At 36.0% G+C, this 15,184-nt stretch overlaps 1 protein-coding gene across 1 annotated transcript in view; it reads right to left on the bottom strand.

The window, feature by feature from the left end:
- The window catches only part of LOC132699726 (uncharacterized), a 135,519-nt gene that overhangs the window by 19,530 nt on the left and 100,805 nt on the right, over positions 1-15,184 (bottom strand). Inside the window, exon 5 of the mRNA XM_060666593.1 lies at positions 14,068-14,223. Within this exon, the coding sequence (XP_060522576.1) occupies positions 14,068-14,223 (156 nt within the window). The remainder of the gene's footprint in view (positions 1-14,067; positions 14,224-15,184) is intronic.

Genomic DNA, 15,184 nt, shown 5'->3' on the forward strand with positions numbered 1-15,184 from the left:
CATTTGCGTTTGTTTCAGTAGAACACAATAGCTGGGATCATTTGTCTCATATTAAGTTAGCCGATCCAAGTTTCAAGACTCCTAGTGGAATCGACATTTTACTAGGTGCCTCCATATTTCCGTTACTCATGTTGGATGGCAAGATTATGCAATCTCCACATGATCCCATTGCCTTAAACACCATTTACGGCTGGATTATCATGGGAAATGTCAAATCATCTGGCAACTCTCGTTTACATCCACGCCATAGCTTCTTCACTTTATCAGATTCTCTTGAGAGAACCTTGTCCAAATTCTGGCAACTTGAAGAGGTTCCTCATACTGAACCTATGTCTGAGTCTGACAAGTTATGTGAGCGATTTTTTAACACTACTCACTATCGGGAATTGTCTGGGAGATTTATAGTATCTCTTCCCTTCAAAGCAGACGAGCCTGTTTTTTCGAGTTCTAGGGATATTGCTCTGAAACAGTTCTATTCTTTAGAGCGACGGCTCTTATAAGATGTTGATCTCTATGAAAAATACTCTGCTGTCATTCGTGAGTATCTAGACTCTAAACATATGGAAGTTGTTGCTCCTCCTGACATTTCGACTGATACTCAAAAAATGTATTATCTACCCCACCATTCGGTTACGAAAGCTAGTGACCAAAGCGTGCGCGTAGTATTCAATGCGTCTTGTCCTACTCCACAAGGATCACTCAATCAGTTTCTTCTGTCAGGTCCTAAACTCCAAAAAGACATCACCGCAATTTGCCTTAACTTCAGAAAATTTCCATTAGCATTTTCTTGTGACATCAAAGCCATGTATCGTATGATTGTACTAGACCCCAAGCATCGGGATTATCAGAGGCTAGTATGGAGATTTTCTCCCGAGCAGCCTATCCAAGATTATCGTCTTACCCGCGTTATATTTGGAATCGCATCATCTCCTTATTTGGCACTTCGAGTCATTTTGCAACTTGCACGAGAGGGCTCAGAAGCATATCCTAACGCTTCAAGAGTTTTGCAGTCCGACATATTTGTCGACGACATCTGCACAGGAGCTTACACCTTGGAGGAAGCATTGACTCTTATAGCAGAGCTTGTTGAGTTATTAAATTCCGCAGGTTTTGAGCTGCGGAAGTGGTCAAGTAATGATCTCAACTTTCTTAATACAATTCCGTCAAATATTCGACAAACTTCTGTTTCACTAGACACTGACACTGACTGTTTTCACAAAGTCCTTGGTCTCCAATGGGACCCAGTGAATGATGTCTTTTCATATCAGGTCAATCAAACCGACGATTCTTGTACGAAAAGATCAATTCTCTCTACCATTGCTCGTACGTTTGATCCAATCGGCTTGATATCACCTTGCATAGAGGGTGTAGATTGGGATGATACTCCAACCCAAGGTCTTGTCGATCGATGGTTGACATACAAAAGTCAGTTACCCTTGATTTCCAAGATAAAAATTCCCAGGTACATCTTGACACCAAATCTTCAGTCTCTACAACTCCATGTTTTCGGCGATGCTTCGGAAATTGGTTTCGGCGCTTGCGCGTATTTTCGAGTCGCCGATTCAACTGGCAGTGTATTTTCCACGCTAGTGACAGCCAAAACCAAAGTTGCGCCACTAAAAAGGATCTCCCTTCCTCGCCTCGAGCTATCAGCTTCAGTTTTGGTCGCTGATTTAATTTCTTTCATCAAAGTCAGTTATTCTGATGTTGGTTTTGAATCCATTTTCGCATGGTCTGACTCCATGGTAGCTCTCGGTTGGATAAGAGCGCCTCCATATAAATGGAAAACCTATATCGCAAATCGCGTATCTCACATTCAAAATATTCTTCCTCCATCTTCTTGGAGATTTGTCCCAACACAACTCAACCCAGGTGATATTGCATCACGTGGTATGTTGCCGGAAGAGCTATTGAACAACTCTATGTGGTGGAACGGCCCAGAGTGGCTACGTCGTTCGTCTGACCAATGGCCGAACAATCCAACTCCTACTCTCGACTCACCAGATATTCGGAAAGAGGAATTTGATTTTGTTTCCAAAGGTCTACCTTGCTCCAAACCTATGCGCAAGTTAAGTCTTGTAATTGATTCTCAGGGTATTCTCAGGGTGGGCGGAAGACTAATTACGTCCATGCTTCCCTATGAGCAAAAACACCCTGCCCTCTTACCATCAAACCATAAACTGACAGATATGATAGTCTGTTATTATCACAATAAATACCTGCATCCAGGTTTTCAAACTTTGTCCTATTTGTTGTTACAACATTTTTCGATTATTGTTTCGAAACGAGTCATCAGGAGGAATTTGTCTCAATGTTACCGCTGTTTTCGAGCAAACCCTAAACCGTACATTCCCCGTATGGGCCGCCATCTGCCCTCTTATCGCATCACACAACTCAAGCCATTTCAGTGTGTTGGTGTCGATATGGCAGGTCCTTTTCAAATTACCATGGCAAAGCTACGAGGTGCTAAGACTCTAAAAGCATATCTTTGTCTTTTCATCTGCTGTTCAGTTCGTGCTATCCACCTTGAGTTAGTTTCGGATTTATCAACTGATGCATTTTTAGCCGCATTGCGACGCATGATTGCGCGCCGAGGAAAACCTTCTGCTCTCCACAGCGACTGCGGAACGAATTTTATTTCTGCGTCAAAATACATAGCCAATATCATGTCCGATGCAGCTAGAGAAGAGCAGATCTCTTGGTCATTTAATCCTCCCTCTAGTCCGCACTTCGGTGGCTTGTGGGAAGCCGGCGTCAAAAGCGTCAAAAAACACCTAGTCCGTGTAGTAGGTGACCGCATCATGACCTACGAAGAACTCAATACAGTTTTGGTTCAAATAGAATCAATTGTTAACTCTAGACCCATATGCGCTGTCAGTAACGATCCCAATGACGTGAGCTGTATTACACCAGGCCATTTTCTAATGTTGGCTCCAGTGTCGACACTCCCTGACCCTGATATGACTTCTTCAAACATGTCGAGACTAAACCGTTGGCAGCTAATCTTGCAAATGCAGCAGCACTTCTGGCGTCGATGGCATAATGAATATCTCGCAAGCCTCAATCAACGTAATAAATGGTGTGACAATCGCCCCAATCTTGATGTGGGCACACTGGTGGTCTTAAAGGAGGAAAACACTCCAGTTCTTGACGGGCGTCTTGCGCGTATAGCCGAGGTCTACCCTGGCCCTGATGGCATTGTCAGAGTGGTCAAGGTTCGTACTGCGACTGGTGTCTTTAAGAGACCTGTTGTAAAACTCTGCCCTCTACCAAATCAATAGCGTGGTAAGCACATTTTTCGCTTAAAGCACACAAGATGTTAGCACTTCTATTAGTAATATTTATTAGTATAGTTCTGAATTTTCATTTTTTTTAACCAATAAACTGTAGGTAAACATGGGTATCATTTTTTCGGAACCGCTTTTTTGTTTTTTTGGGAAAATACCTACTGCATTTTGGTGGGCGACTTCTTATGAATTTATATATATATATATAAACCTATAGCTTATCGATTGGCCGCGAGTACAGCACCAAGAAGTTATTCTTCTTCCTTTCCTCGCGGTATTAAATTCTTGAACTTAACTGACCATCTATACCCGCCAGCGCCCTTAGGCGCATGCTCCACTAAAAATCACGGTGAAGCGCTAAATCGGTCGCTCTCATCGTGTGGTTCAAAAAGTGCCGTTGAACGCATCAGGTCATACGCGTGGTGATCAACAAATTTCCTCACCACTCGAGGCACAGAGGACGCAGCACGGGCCGGCCCTTCCGGAAGGAAGACTAAAAGCGAGGTAGGGTCAGTTAAGTAATCAAAAATCTTTTGATCCTGTCTTGAGTAATTTTTGCGACTTCTTGCTGTGCCAGCTGCGGCCAAAGTCCGTTTCCGCGCGGACAAAACAGTGTCTAAAACAACAAGATTTACATTTTTCTTACTAGAATGCGAAAATGTCTTATTTCAAAATTTCTATACATCTAATAATTTGTAGCCGTTCCGGCAGACTCATGAGTATTTTTGCGTCTTGTGACTCATTTGGGGTACACAGGGATTTATTTTTTAAAAAGTACATCACACGCTCTTCTATAAATACTGCCGTAAATACTGAATTAACACTATTAACTCATTAAACTTTTCTCTGCAATACTGTCTACTTTTTAAAGTGTTCTGGTTGCAGGCTTTTATACTACATAGATAAAGAATATGTAGTATGTTGTAATTCGAAAAGTATGACACACCCTATTTACTTTACCTCTCATATAACCAATATCATATAACAAAGTCAACATATTGTCCGGAAACATTCCCAAGAATTTGATTTTATTTTTACCTCATAGCCCATAGCCATGAGCCATGAGCTATGGTTCAACGATTTTGCTCTTATTCGTCTTGAGCAACTTTCTAGCCATCCTTATGTATTTATGTAAGTAACAAACAAAATAGGACAAATGATGCTTTCTTGTGGCATTCCTAATGGGACAAGAGGCGAAGCATTCTACCTGTTAGATATGAATTGATCCACGTGTTCCATTATCTTATTTATTGTATGTTTTAGAAAAATTGTTTTAGAAAATAGGTTAAAACTAAAAGAAACAATTTAAAATTATTTGTAAATGTTCAGGGTGCTCCATAAATATTTATAAATTTATACCTTTTAAATGGAACACGCTGTATATTAATATATTAGTAGCTTTTCACTTTCATACTCAATCATCCAGTGTAAGATGGTTATACCGATGTTTTCGGATTTACATCAATTTTTTCGTAAGAAATGCCCTGTATTTAACACTTTATATTTTACTACACTCTATATTTACAACAGTCATTTATCGTATACTTGTCTTGAAGTTAGTTTGAATCGTTTATACAGAGTGAGTTTATTAAGCATTCCCTATACCCAAATTTAGTATTTTTTGAGATATACACATTTTTACACACAAAACTCCGAAAATTTGTCAAATTATGAGCGAGAAGCCAGAAAAATAAAAATAAATAGGTAATAATAATTTTGTAAAAAATATTTTTCCTTTCTTTCCATTAACCTGGCCATCCTGCCTTTCTTAGAGCTTAAAACATTATTAAATTATAAATAATGTAAATGAAGGTAGCTATGCAAATGTACGTTGGTCGTGCAAATAAATGAATAAATAAATAAATAAGTTCATTTCAATTAATAAATATAATAAGACTTAATTAGTTCTTTTTTGTTTTGAAGTGTTTAAGTGTTTTTTTGGCACTACTAGCAATTTTGATATTGCATTTTAAATACTGTTTAAATTGTTTTTCCAAAGTTGGCCAGTTCATAATTTTATTTTTGTTTAAATCTCGAATTTGATAAATTATTTTCGCATAACATTTTGTACTAACATGTAACAAATGCTATTATCTGAAATATTTATACTGAATTCGTCTCTGTAGACTTTTCACTCTCAGGTAATATTTACATTGTTCTCAATCTTTTGTGATATTTTCACACGGTTTGAAAATTTTCAATATTTTGTTCAAAAAAATTTAGGTATAGGGAATGCTTAGTAAAATTGAAATATTATTAATAGGAATAATTAAAAGAAGAAGAATATACGTGGTATTCTATTTGATTTTTTCACGAAAATTTTTTTTTCATTTAACTCACCCTGTATAAACGATTCGAACTAACTTCAAGTCAAAAATGACGGTGATACTTTATAATACTGTTGGCATAATAAAATTACAGCTTTCGGAGACGGCATAAAAAAAAAGGGTATTAAATACAGAGCATTTTTACGAGAACAATCAGTATAGGACCATAACAACATTGGATGAGTATAAAACGGAGTATCTATTAATGTCAAAATATACAAGGTGTTCCGTTTAAAAAAAATTAAGTTTGTTGTTCTACGTATTTATGAATTTGAAAACAATTTTAAAATGTTTGTTTTAGTCTGGTCTATAATTTTTGTGTTTAACATTTTTCTCTAAAACAAATAAAAGAGGTATATTACTTCGATACACTATTTGGACACTCTGTAGATGTCATTTCTTGTAGAAAATATCATGGTCTCAGTCATCAAATACTTTTGTTAAGGCAAGAAAACTCTAAAGAGAGGCTTCGCTGATTGAATGCCCAAGTAACAAAGTCACTATATAGATCAATGATTGATCAATTGCAACTATTATAAATTTCAAATAATTAATGGAATGCTTAGTTTTGGTTGATGCAAACTAGTTGGTCGAACTGTTCATCTGGATCTTCCCCGCTTTGATATTTCTAAGATATCCGCTCCATATATTATCTGGAAATCCCATCGTGTCACGTCATAAAATGTCTTTAGGAAACATTATTAAAGGAACAATAAAGGGAGCGGAGGAGACGTCGCCGTAAAACGATTTTACCTTTAAGTCCCACGCGGAAACAATGTAGTTAAATGGAGAAATGGTCCTCGTTGTCCAATAAACTTCGGCGCAGTATTTTATTCGGTTTTATTATTTATGACACCGACACGTTTTGTTTTATGCCTTATAAAGTCGAGCTTTTATCCCAAAATTGTTTTGACGCGGACAGAAAATATTGAAAGGAATTTATTTTAATATTGAAAGAACCACGTGAATATGGAAGAGAAGGTTTTCTTTATCCTGATCGATTTTTTTCATGACGCCAACGATTTTGTACGGCGCGAGCGCCTATTCGAGTATTAAACGAAATTTCCATGTTTGTTGAGGATTGCGCACACTGCGCCAACATTTTTAAAGTCTGGTTAAAATTTGTCTACATACGTATATCTAACAGAACACTAGCATTTAGCTTTATTTTGATTAGTATATCTAAACTCCACAGCTAAGAGAGTGACTCCCTGACTGCCGTATCCTAATCTTCATTTAGTGTTGTCTTCCACTCCCGTTAGACTTAGATGGCTCTGAAGTCAGCAGTTGTGTACTATTCCTCCTTCCCTTTATAACCTAGTAGGTCTGCTGCTAGTTTGACTTATATACTTCAAAGGTGTATCTCCTGATACCCATGATCGCGTTACTTTTCTGACTTGCTTTAGTTTAATGCCTTATGACCAAAACTTAGACGCTTTTTTGCTGAGTTGTTTAGCTTTTCTTCCCGCTTAGCTGTCGGTGTAGATCGCAATTGTTTTACTACCAATTTTTTTCGTCTTTATCTATCTTGCTAATTTGTAATGTTTGCTTTGGAGTTGAGTCCCGTATTATTTATCAAAGCAGTGCTTGGATGAACTGCTGTTCATACACAGCTCTAGGACATCGTCGCCCTTTATCTTCCTGTAGAGCCTATCGTGCTTGTTGATGACCGATCTGCAGTAATTTATATGCTATATGCATAGAGCAGCATTAGAATTTTCAGCGTTAGTAACCCACACTGGCTACTCAGCTGCTTGTCGTTCCCACTTCTTTGGATTTTGTCTACTAGAGTACCACTGCATTATTGTTCCTACTAGTGTTTAGTACAGCCAAAGTGTCATTGTTGGGTTTAAAACGTTATTCAATCCCTTTCTAGTACAATTGTTACCCCAATTGTATTCATTTGAAAGTGTGATTTCCAAGTAAACTCTTGGTAAAATATGTCTCCTAGATACTTTGCTTCCTTGGAGAATCCTAAGCTCTTACCATCTCATTTGCTCATTTTGCCATTAGTTTTCTACGATTTTAATAGGCTCTTGCACATCCGCATATCTTAGGCAACAGAACCCCCATTGGATGGATTTTCTTTCTAGCATTACTATAGTTGCTTGGTCTTCTTGAAGAAATAGCGCCTGCCAGTCGTTTCGCATTTTTCGTATTTAATCGTTTAAGTCTCAGCGAGCTGACCATTACAGTAAGATAATAAAAATTTGAACTGTTACTTGGAATTTTAACATTAAACATAACGGTACGGTCATATTTATAGACCGATTTATAAATTTTCGTTTAAATTAGTTTATTATTTATATTAAAACGACTTAAACCATACGTTTAATTCCATTAATAAACCGTGACGCGTTTGATAAATTTTCTACCGCCGTAATAATATTAATATTAAAATAATATTTTCTGGGTAATATTTTTCCCTTTTGATGACATTAACAAAACAGTAACTTATTTTCCACTAAGGGACGTTCTACTATTTAATTGTTTTTTGCTTTTACATTGTAGATGTCGAAATATATAAATTAATGTAATATTCTACTTCTGTATGTATTGTATATATCGCAATCTATTACTAGAGAGGAAATCGATAGCGTTAAAATCCAGGGTATAAAATAAGGCACATACATTAAAGTTGGCTGTAAAACTTTTCTGTATCGTTTCAACTTTCAGCAAAAGAAGTTTTACAATATCGCCTTTAAAGCTTTTAATGGAGTGAACCAAGAGACGCTTGAAAATTGGCACTTAACGATACTTTGAAGAAAGTTAAAAGGTGTACAATCGCTTAGCGCAGTTCAATATTTAGGAAAGGAAAGGTAAATAAATTCTACTTCTGTAAAAGGCAAGTAAGTAAGGTTTAATGATTTCTGGATATAGGATATAGTGGAAAAAGGAGAAAACGTGTCAGCAACCAGATCGACAAAAGTTTAAAGTAAATAAGATGCATAATGTTGGGAAAGTATTACAAAGAATACGAAAACAATAGAATCATCAACAACTAACTGAACGTTGAGCTCGTTTTGTAAAACCACAAAACAGTAATTTATAATCATAAAATCATAATTATATCGTAAGCAAGTAGCAACTTACAGTAAGCATTCAAAGGTCAATCCAAATATTTCGGGGATATTTTCGTCCTTTAGAATCGTAGGTTTAGTGAATTAATAATGTTACGGGGGCGCACAAGATCAATATATTGTAGATACACATCTTCTCGACTTCTCCTGCGTGGGATTTTGACTGGATATCGTTGATGTTTCGCAAAACATGCTGCTTAGTTCTTCAGAGCCTGAGGCTTAGTTAGAATCTCAAATATTTTGCGATTAATATTATGATTGAATGATTGAGGATTTCAATTGATTCTCGTATTTGTTGTCAACGAAACTTCGTCATTAACTTTGATTGTGGAAGATTTTTGAGCAATTAGCGAATTTTGTTTTGAGGTTTCATAAAATTTTTGTAGTTTTGTAGGCGCGTTCTGGTTTGCATTCACTGCATGAATTACAAAACTATTTTACTTTGGGTAATTGTATTATGTTGAGAACGTTAAATTTTACTTAAAAAAAAATGTTTGTTAAAAAATTTGGCAGTTTTTCACATGCTTGTTAAAAGTTGCAATTTATTATTGTTTTCTTGGACTTCCCTCAATTAGCAGAAAAAAAGTGTCCTTTATCCTATAACTCTGCCAAATTTGTTCGATGTACTCCTATCGTATTAAAACTTAAAACTTATGGTATTAAAAATTGAAACGTTTAATCAACCCTTTAATTTGCATATTTTTTTCTCTTTTTTTATGACAATTGTTGTTTTATAGGTGTTGCGCACCAAATTAAAAAATTTGGCGGCTTACATTTATTAAATTCCAAACACAGAACAAAGCAATTCAAAACCTGCAAATAAAAGTTGCCATTTTACGAATGTTTCACGCATAACCTGTGATATTTATTTTGTGTCTTGAAATATAATTTTATATTTGTATGGGCTTTCCAATTGTTAAAAATTCATAATAATACTAATAATATGTATTTTGCCATGTTTATGCACTTCAGATTTATAAACAAAAATGTGTTTTTTAAAATAAAATTTGGAAAGAACACAATGTGGTTTGTTGTTTTTAGTGAAAATCAAATTCGCAATGCAATGCAAAGCGACGGTAATTAATTATCAAACTTTGTGGTAGAAAATGGTGTTTCCACCGCCGCTCGTTTCATTTGGAATGCCCCGATATACGGAAGTTCATGTTTCTTATAAAGTCAAATCTGGACTCGGGCAATTTTCTCACAATTGTGATTTATTCTTATATCGGCAAGAACCAAAACATATACACCAGTGTGTGTTTCTATTTGGTTAACAGTATCTAAATTCTATGAAAAATAACTCGCGTCACGCTGAGTTAAAGCCCACCATCTATTCGTCCGAATATTTCATAAATTTCGGTGGCACGACGTTTTCCGCGCTATCGAAGATGTATTGTATTTGTCAATCGTAGGTATCGACTTTGGTTACATTCGAAAATGAAATATAATGTTCTTAGAGATCACTGCCTATAATAGTGTATTGTGCAATAAATTGAAATGACACTTTAGTCACTCCCTGAAGAAGTTTTATCAACTTTATCAACAAAATACATTTTGGTTTCCAAACAAAATTAATTTTCTATAACAAGAGACCAAAGGTAACTGAAATGAATTAAAAAAAATTACAACAATATCTCAAACAAAAACAAAAGGAATTTCGAGATGCCCCAAACTGAAACTAATAATGGAAATTATATTAATTATTAATTTCTAACGAGGGTAATCCTGTTATATTGATTAGCGTATGAAATAAGATTTTTGCTGTATCATGCATTAACGTTATCAACGGAATAGTAAAGTGCAGTCAGAGCAATTGTACAGTTTTGTCGTAGCATGACATCTTTATTTAGTTCATTACTGGATGTCGCAAATTGACACAGAAATTTAATTTTCAGTTTTGAAATCAGTGCCAAAAGCCGCGTCAAAACATACTGATCACTTTTGATTACGTCATTATATGTGACGTAACTGCACTGTTCTGAATGGAGTTAAGGAGCGATCTGCTTTTGAAAACAGTTGCTACCATACCAGCAGGTAATTATATGTGAGTGCATAATACTATATTTTTTTATACGACAATTTTTTTGCTCGCGTTTTAAAGTGGCAGTTCTGAAAATTAAAGAAATTTTTTGATTTTTTCAATCCGATGTGCGGTTTTCGCTTAAAAAAATAAAAACTTCTGCTCTGCATGGTCATTTTTATTTTTTACTTAAGCAATTGTCTATCTGTTCTATTAAAATAATAATTAATTAAATTAATTAAATAAGAATTGTTTATTACTTATCTTGTTGTTAGGATGCTATGTTATTTAATTAAAACTGTAACTGTACAAATATTTGTTTCCTGAACGACACTAGTTGGCAACTAAAAACTATTTATTTTAGATAGATTAGATAGATTTCGCCACTTATGAGCAGGAAATTCCTTACGCCCGCCACTGGAGTATTTTTAAAAAATTGTGAACCCTAGATAATGTCTCTTGATACATAGTACATGTGTGCCAAATTTCATTAAAATATCTAAAGTTGTATTACAGATATTAAAACATATATTTTATTTTTGAAAACTTTTTCACCCTGTATCTCAAAAGTTTAGGACATATTGTCATATGAAGTTTTCTTTTTAAAATGAACCCAAAAATACCGCCTTAATTATTGACAATAAATTAGAAAACAGGGTGCTCTCTAAATCATTGTCAATAATTAGTGGATTTTTTTTCTGTTTTGTGGTAGCTCAATAACTCGAAAACACTTCGAACACTGGGAGGTTATCGGCGGTGCGTGCGGTATTTATACCCTGCGCCGGAGATGGTAACGGTGCTGCTTGTGCGGGAGGGGAGGTGGCTCCGCCCCCCGAGTTGTCGCGTTGTTAATTTCGCCCGATCGTAGTTGCGATGTCCCCGTTGGGTGCTGCGCATCGCTCTGCTGTTTGATTATCGTTCTCCACGTGTTGGATAAATGCAGAGCGTCGTCTCTCGTATTGAGGTGTCCGGACTTTTCTATTTCTATGGCCTCTCGTATAATCCTAGTCCTAAAATCAGGAATATTAGCTATTTGTTTGCAAGTGCCGAAATCAATTTTATGGCCTGTCTGATGTTGGTGCTGAAACAAAGCAGATGTTGTTTGTTTGTTTCTTATGGCTAAACGATGTTCCTCGAGCCTGGCTGAAATCCTTCTGTTGGTCTGTCCCACATACGTCAGGCTGCACGATCCGTATGCTACACTGTATACTCCTTGGATTTCCAGAGTAATTTTTTGTTTTGGGTTTCTTAGGATTGCTCCGATGGTATGATCAGGTTTGTATGCCGTTGATATGTCGTGTTTCCATAATATTCGGCCGATTTTGTCAGTAACCCCCTTGATGTATGGCAGGACAGCGATCGATCTTTGTTGGGTCTCGTCCTGAACTCTCTGCTGCGGCTGTTGTTGTTTACTGATTGCCTTGCTGATGATGCGCCTTTGGTATCCGTTTTGTCGAAGACAGGTACTAATTTTTTTCAGTTCTTAATCTCTGTTACTCTCGTTTGTGAGCCTGAAGGACCGAGCAATTAATGTATTTGCCACTGCCTGTATCTGTGATGGGTGGTGATGAGATTTAGCGTTCAGATATCTATTAGTGTGTGTTGGTTTTCTATATACAGTGTGTTCCAAATGTCCATTTTCGGTCCTTGTGATGTGCACATCTAAAAAGGGCAGACTGTTATCCTCTTCAAGTTCTATTGTAAATTGAATCCTTGGGTGGATGGAATTCAGATGATCTGGGAATTTCAAAAGCTCCTCCTTGCCAAAAGACCATATAACAAATACGTCATCAACGTATCTTGTCCATAGTTTTGGCTTCAAATTTGCCTTCTCTATTGCTTTCTTTTCGAAGTAAATCATGAAGAGGTTGGCAATCACAGGTGAGAGAGATGCTGTTCCATCTATTTGTCGGTAAATTTTCCCGTTGTACATAAAGTAAGCGTTTTTCAGGCAATGTCTTGACAGATCTATTATGTACGGCGGAAGATCTTCGTTTTCTTCTATAAGCAAGAGTGCCTCTTCTACTGGAATGCTCGGGTAGAGGGATTTGACATCGAAACTTGCCATAATGTCATCCTTGTCCATCCTGAGAGAACCTGAAATCTGAGTGAAATGTTCTGAGTTTTTAACATAGGAATCTGCCTTTTCCACTATGGGCTGAAGTGCACTGGCCAGATGTTTTTCCAGCTTGCATAATGGTGAGTTAAAGGCGCTTACGATTGGACGCAGGGGAACCCCGTCCTTATCGATCTTTGGGAGCCCGTAGAATTTTGGGCAACGACTTGATTTTCCCTTCTTTGTATCCTCGTTTATTGATGAATCGAGAATTTTGGACTTAGCTGTTTTTTCCAAATATGTCGTAGGACCTCTGGTGACTAGTTTGTATATTGGGTCGTTCAAAATATCCTCCAATTTTGCATTATAATCTGACGTATTCATGACGACAGTGGCATTTCCTTTGTCTGCTGGCATTATTAGAATATCTTCGTTTTTGTTTAGATTCCTTAAGGCTTGCATTTCTTCTCTGCTTAAGTTTGGTTGCGGCGGTTTTGACTGTCTTAAAACTCTGACGACATCTTGCCTAATTAACTACGCATCTTGTTCGTCTATGGTGGAAAGACTTGCTTCGACGTTGGAAACGATCTCTTCGATGGGTACTCTTTTTGGAGCTATTGCATAGTTAAATCCTTTATTCAGTACGCTGACTTCTGTATCGGAAAGATGGTATGCTGAAATATTATGAACTGTACTGCTTCGGTTTGTATTTGGCACTTGTCCTGATTTTTTGGAATTTGACTGAAGGATTTCTAATTTCTTCCACAATTTTTTTGACGTGATGTCCTTGTCATTGTCAGTGCGCCATGATGTTAATAATACTATGCGGTCCCACAGCAACTGATGGATCTTGTTGCTCAGTTTCAGTTTCATATATATATATATATATATATATATATATATATATATATATATATATATATATATATATATATATATATATATATATATATATATATATGTATGAATATATATCAAAATATTACCAAAATACTTAGCAAAAATATTACTTCCAGCACTTTCGGCATTTTATCTTATTGGTTATAGCTTTTCACCTCGCTCATTTGGAGATAGCTCCTTCTTAATTGGCCACACGGTGAACATAAGGTATATAAGTTCAAAGTAAATAAATCCACATAAGAAGACTCACAATTTTCGCTACGAAGGACGAGATAAAGAAGCATTGAAGTTTAGTAAAAAATTAGAAGTGGAAGAGATCAATACATCTCCACTCGCGGGATCGCGTGAGAAATGAAACTTTTTTGCTAGCACGTCTAAAAGGACATACGAAACGTACCTGTGCCTTTTCGGATACGGGGCGTACTCCGAAGGGTGCTTCTTGTACAGTTCGTATAAGTTTTCATCAGAAGGCACCTTTTGACGTACACACGCTGTTAATAAGGATGAAGCGCTCCGCGTCGAACATGGAGAACTGTTGTGCGATGAAAGACATCTGTGGAAAGAAGTCATCAAGTAATGTAAACCTGCGTGGTGATGCAGTTTCAAGCTGAAACGAAGTAATAAAAGTCTTATTTTTGCAATTTCAATATTCAATATTCAATTTTCACTTCTATAGAGAAACCAAACTTCAATTTCTTGTTTGCTTTTCGAAATTTAACAAATACTTAGTAATTTATGGTTTACTACTAAATGAATTAAATAATAATAAATAAATACAAAAGTAAATTGGGGTATTACACACCTTCAATTTATTTTAATGTTGTGTGTATAGGGTGTTCAATTTTTCGTGGGCGAATATGAACCTTTTTATTTTGAATGGTTCACCTAGTATATGACTTCATTTTCAAATTATAGACATATTTTGTTTATAATGTCCTACACCTAAGTCTAACCGTTTTATGACATTTTTTTTTTGCAAGACGTAAAATATCTGCCAATTTCTTCATTCGGAAGCATTTATTGTTTCGCGTCAGTGAGAGTTTTGTTGTAGAAAAAGGACGCGAATAACGGATTTCATAAGAAATCTTGATACATATTAATACAGCGAAAAATAAGATGAATGAAATGAAATTAAAAACTGCCAAAAAACTTTTTTTTTTAAATGGATCTTGTCATATTTAGCATTAAAATTTAAGTCAATTTTATATAAGGTTTTATATGCCTAATATTTTTACTTTTTGAAATATTTCCTTTTAAAGTATGCTAATAGTATGCTGTTGCCATTTAAGTTCAGTTAGTGTAAGGTGGATATGATGGCGTTTAAACAAAACAAGTGCTAAAGTGCTGCCACTATGATTTACCATTTCATAGTTGACCATAATATTGGCGATGCGCTTATGAAGATCCATAGATGTAAATGTAAATGTAAATGTAAATTAATGAACGGTTAATAAAAAAATTAATAGCTTACAAAGAATAATAATTATTGTAACATTTGTTCAATATGTCCTCCA

The sequence above is a fragment of the Cylas formicarius genome, unplaced genomic scaffold, assembly GCF_029955315.1.
Source record: "Cylas formicarius isolate icCylForm1 unplaced genomic scaffold, icCylForm1.1 PGA_scaffold_3__17_contigs__length_32017465, whole genome shotgun sequence".
NCBI classification, from domain to species: Eukaryota; Metazoa; Arthropoda; class Insecta; order Coleoptera; family Brentidae; genus Cylas; species Cylas formicarius.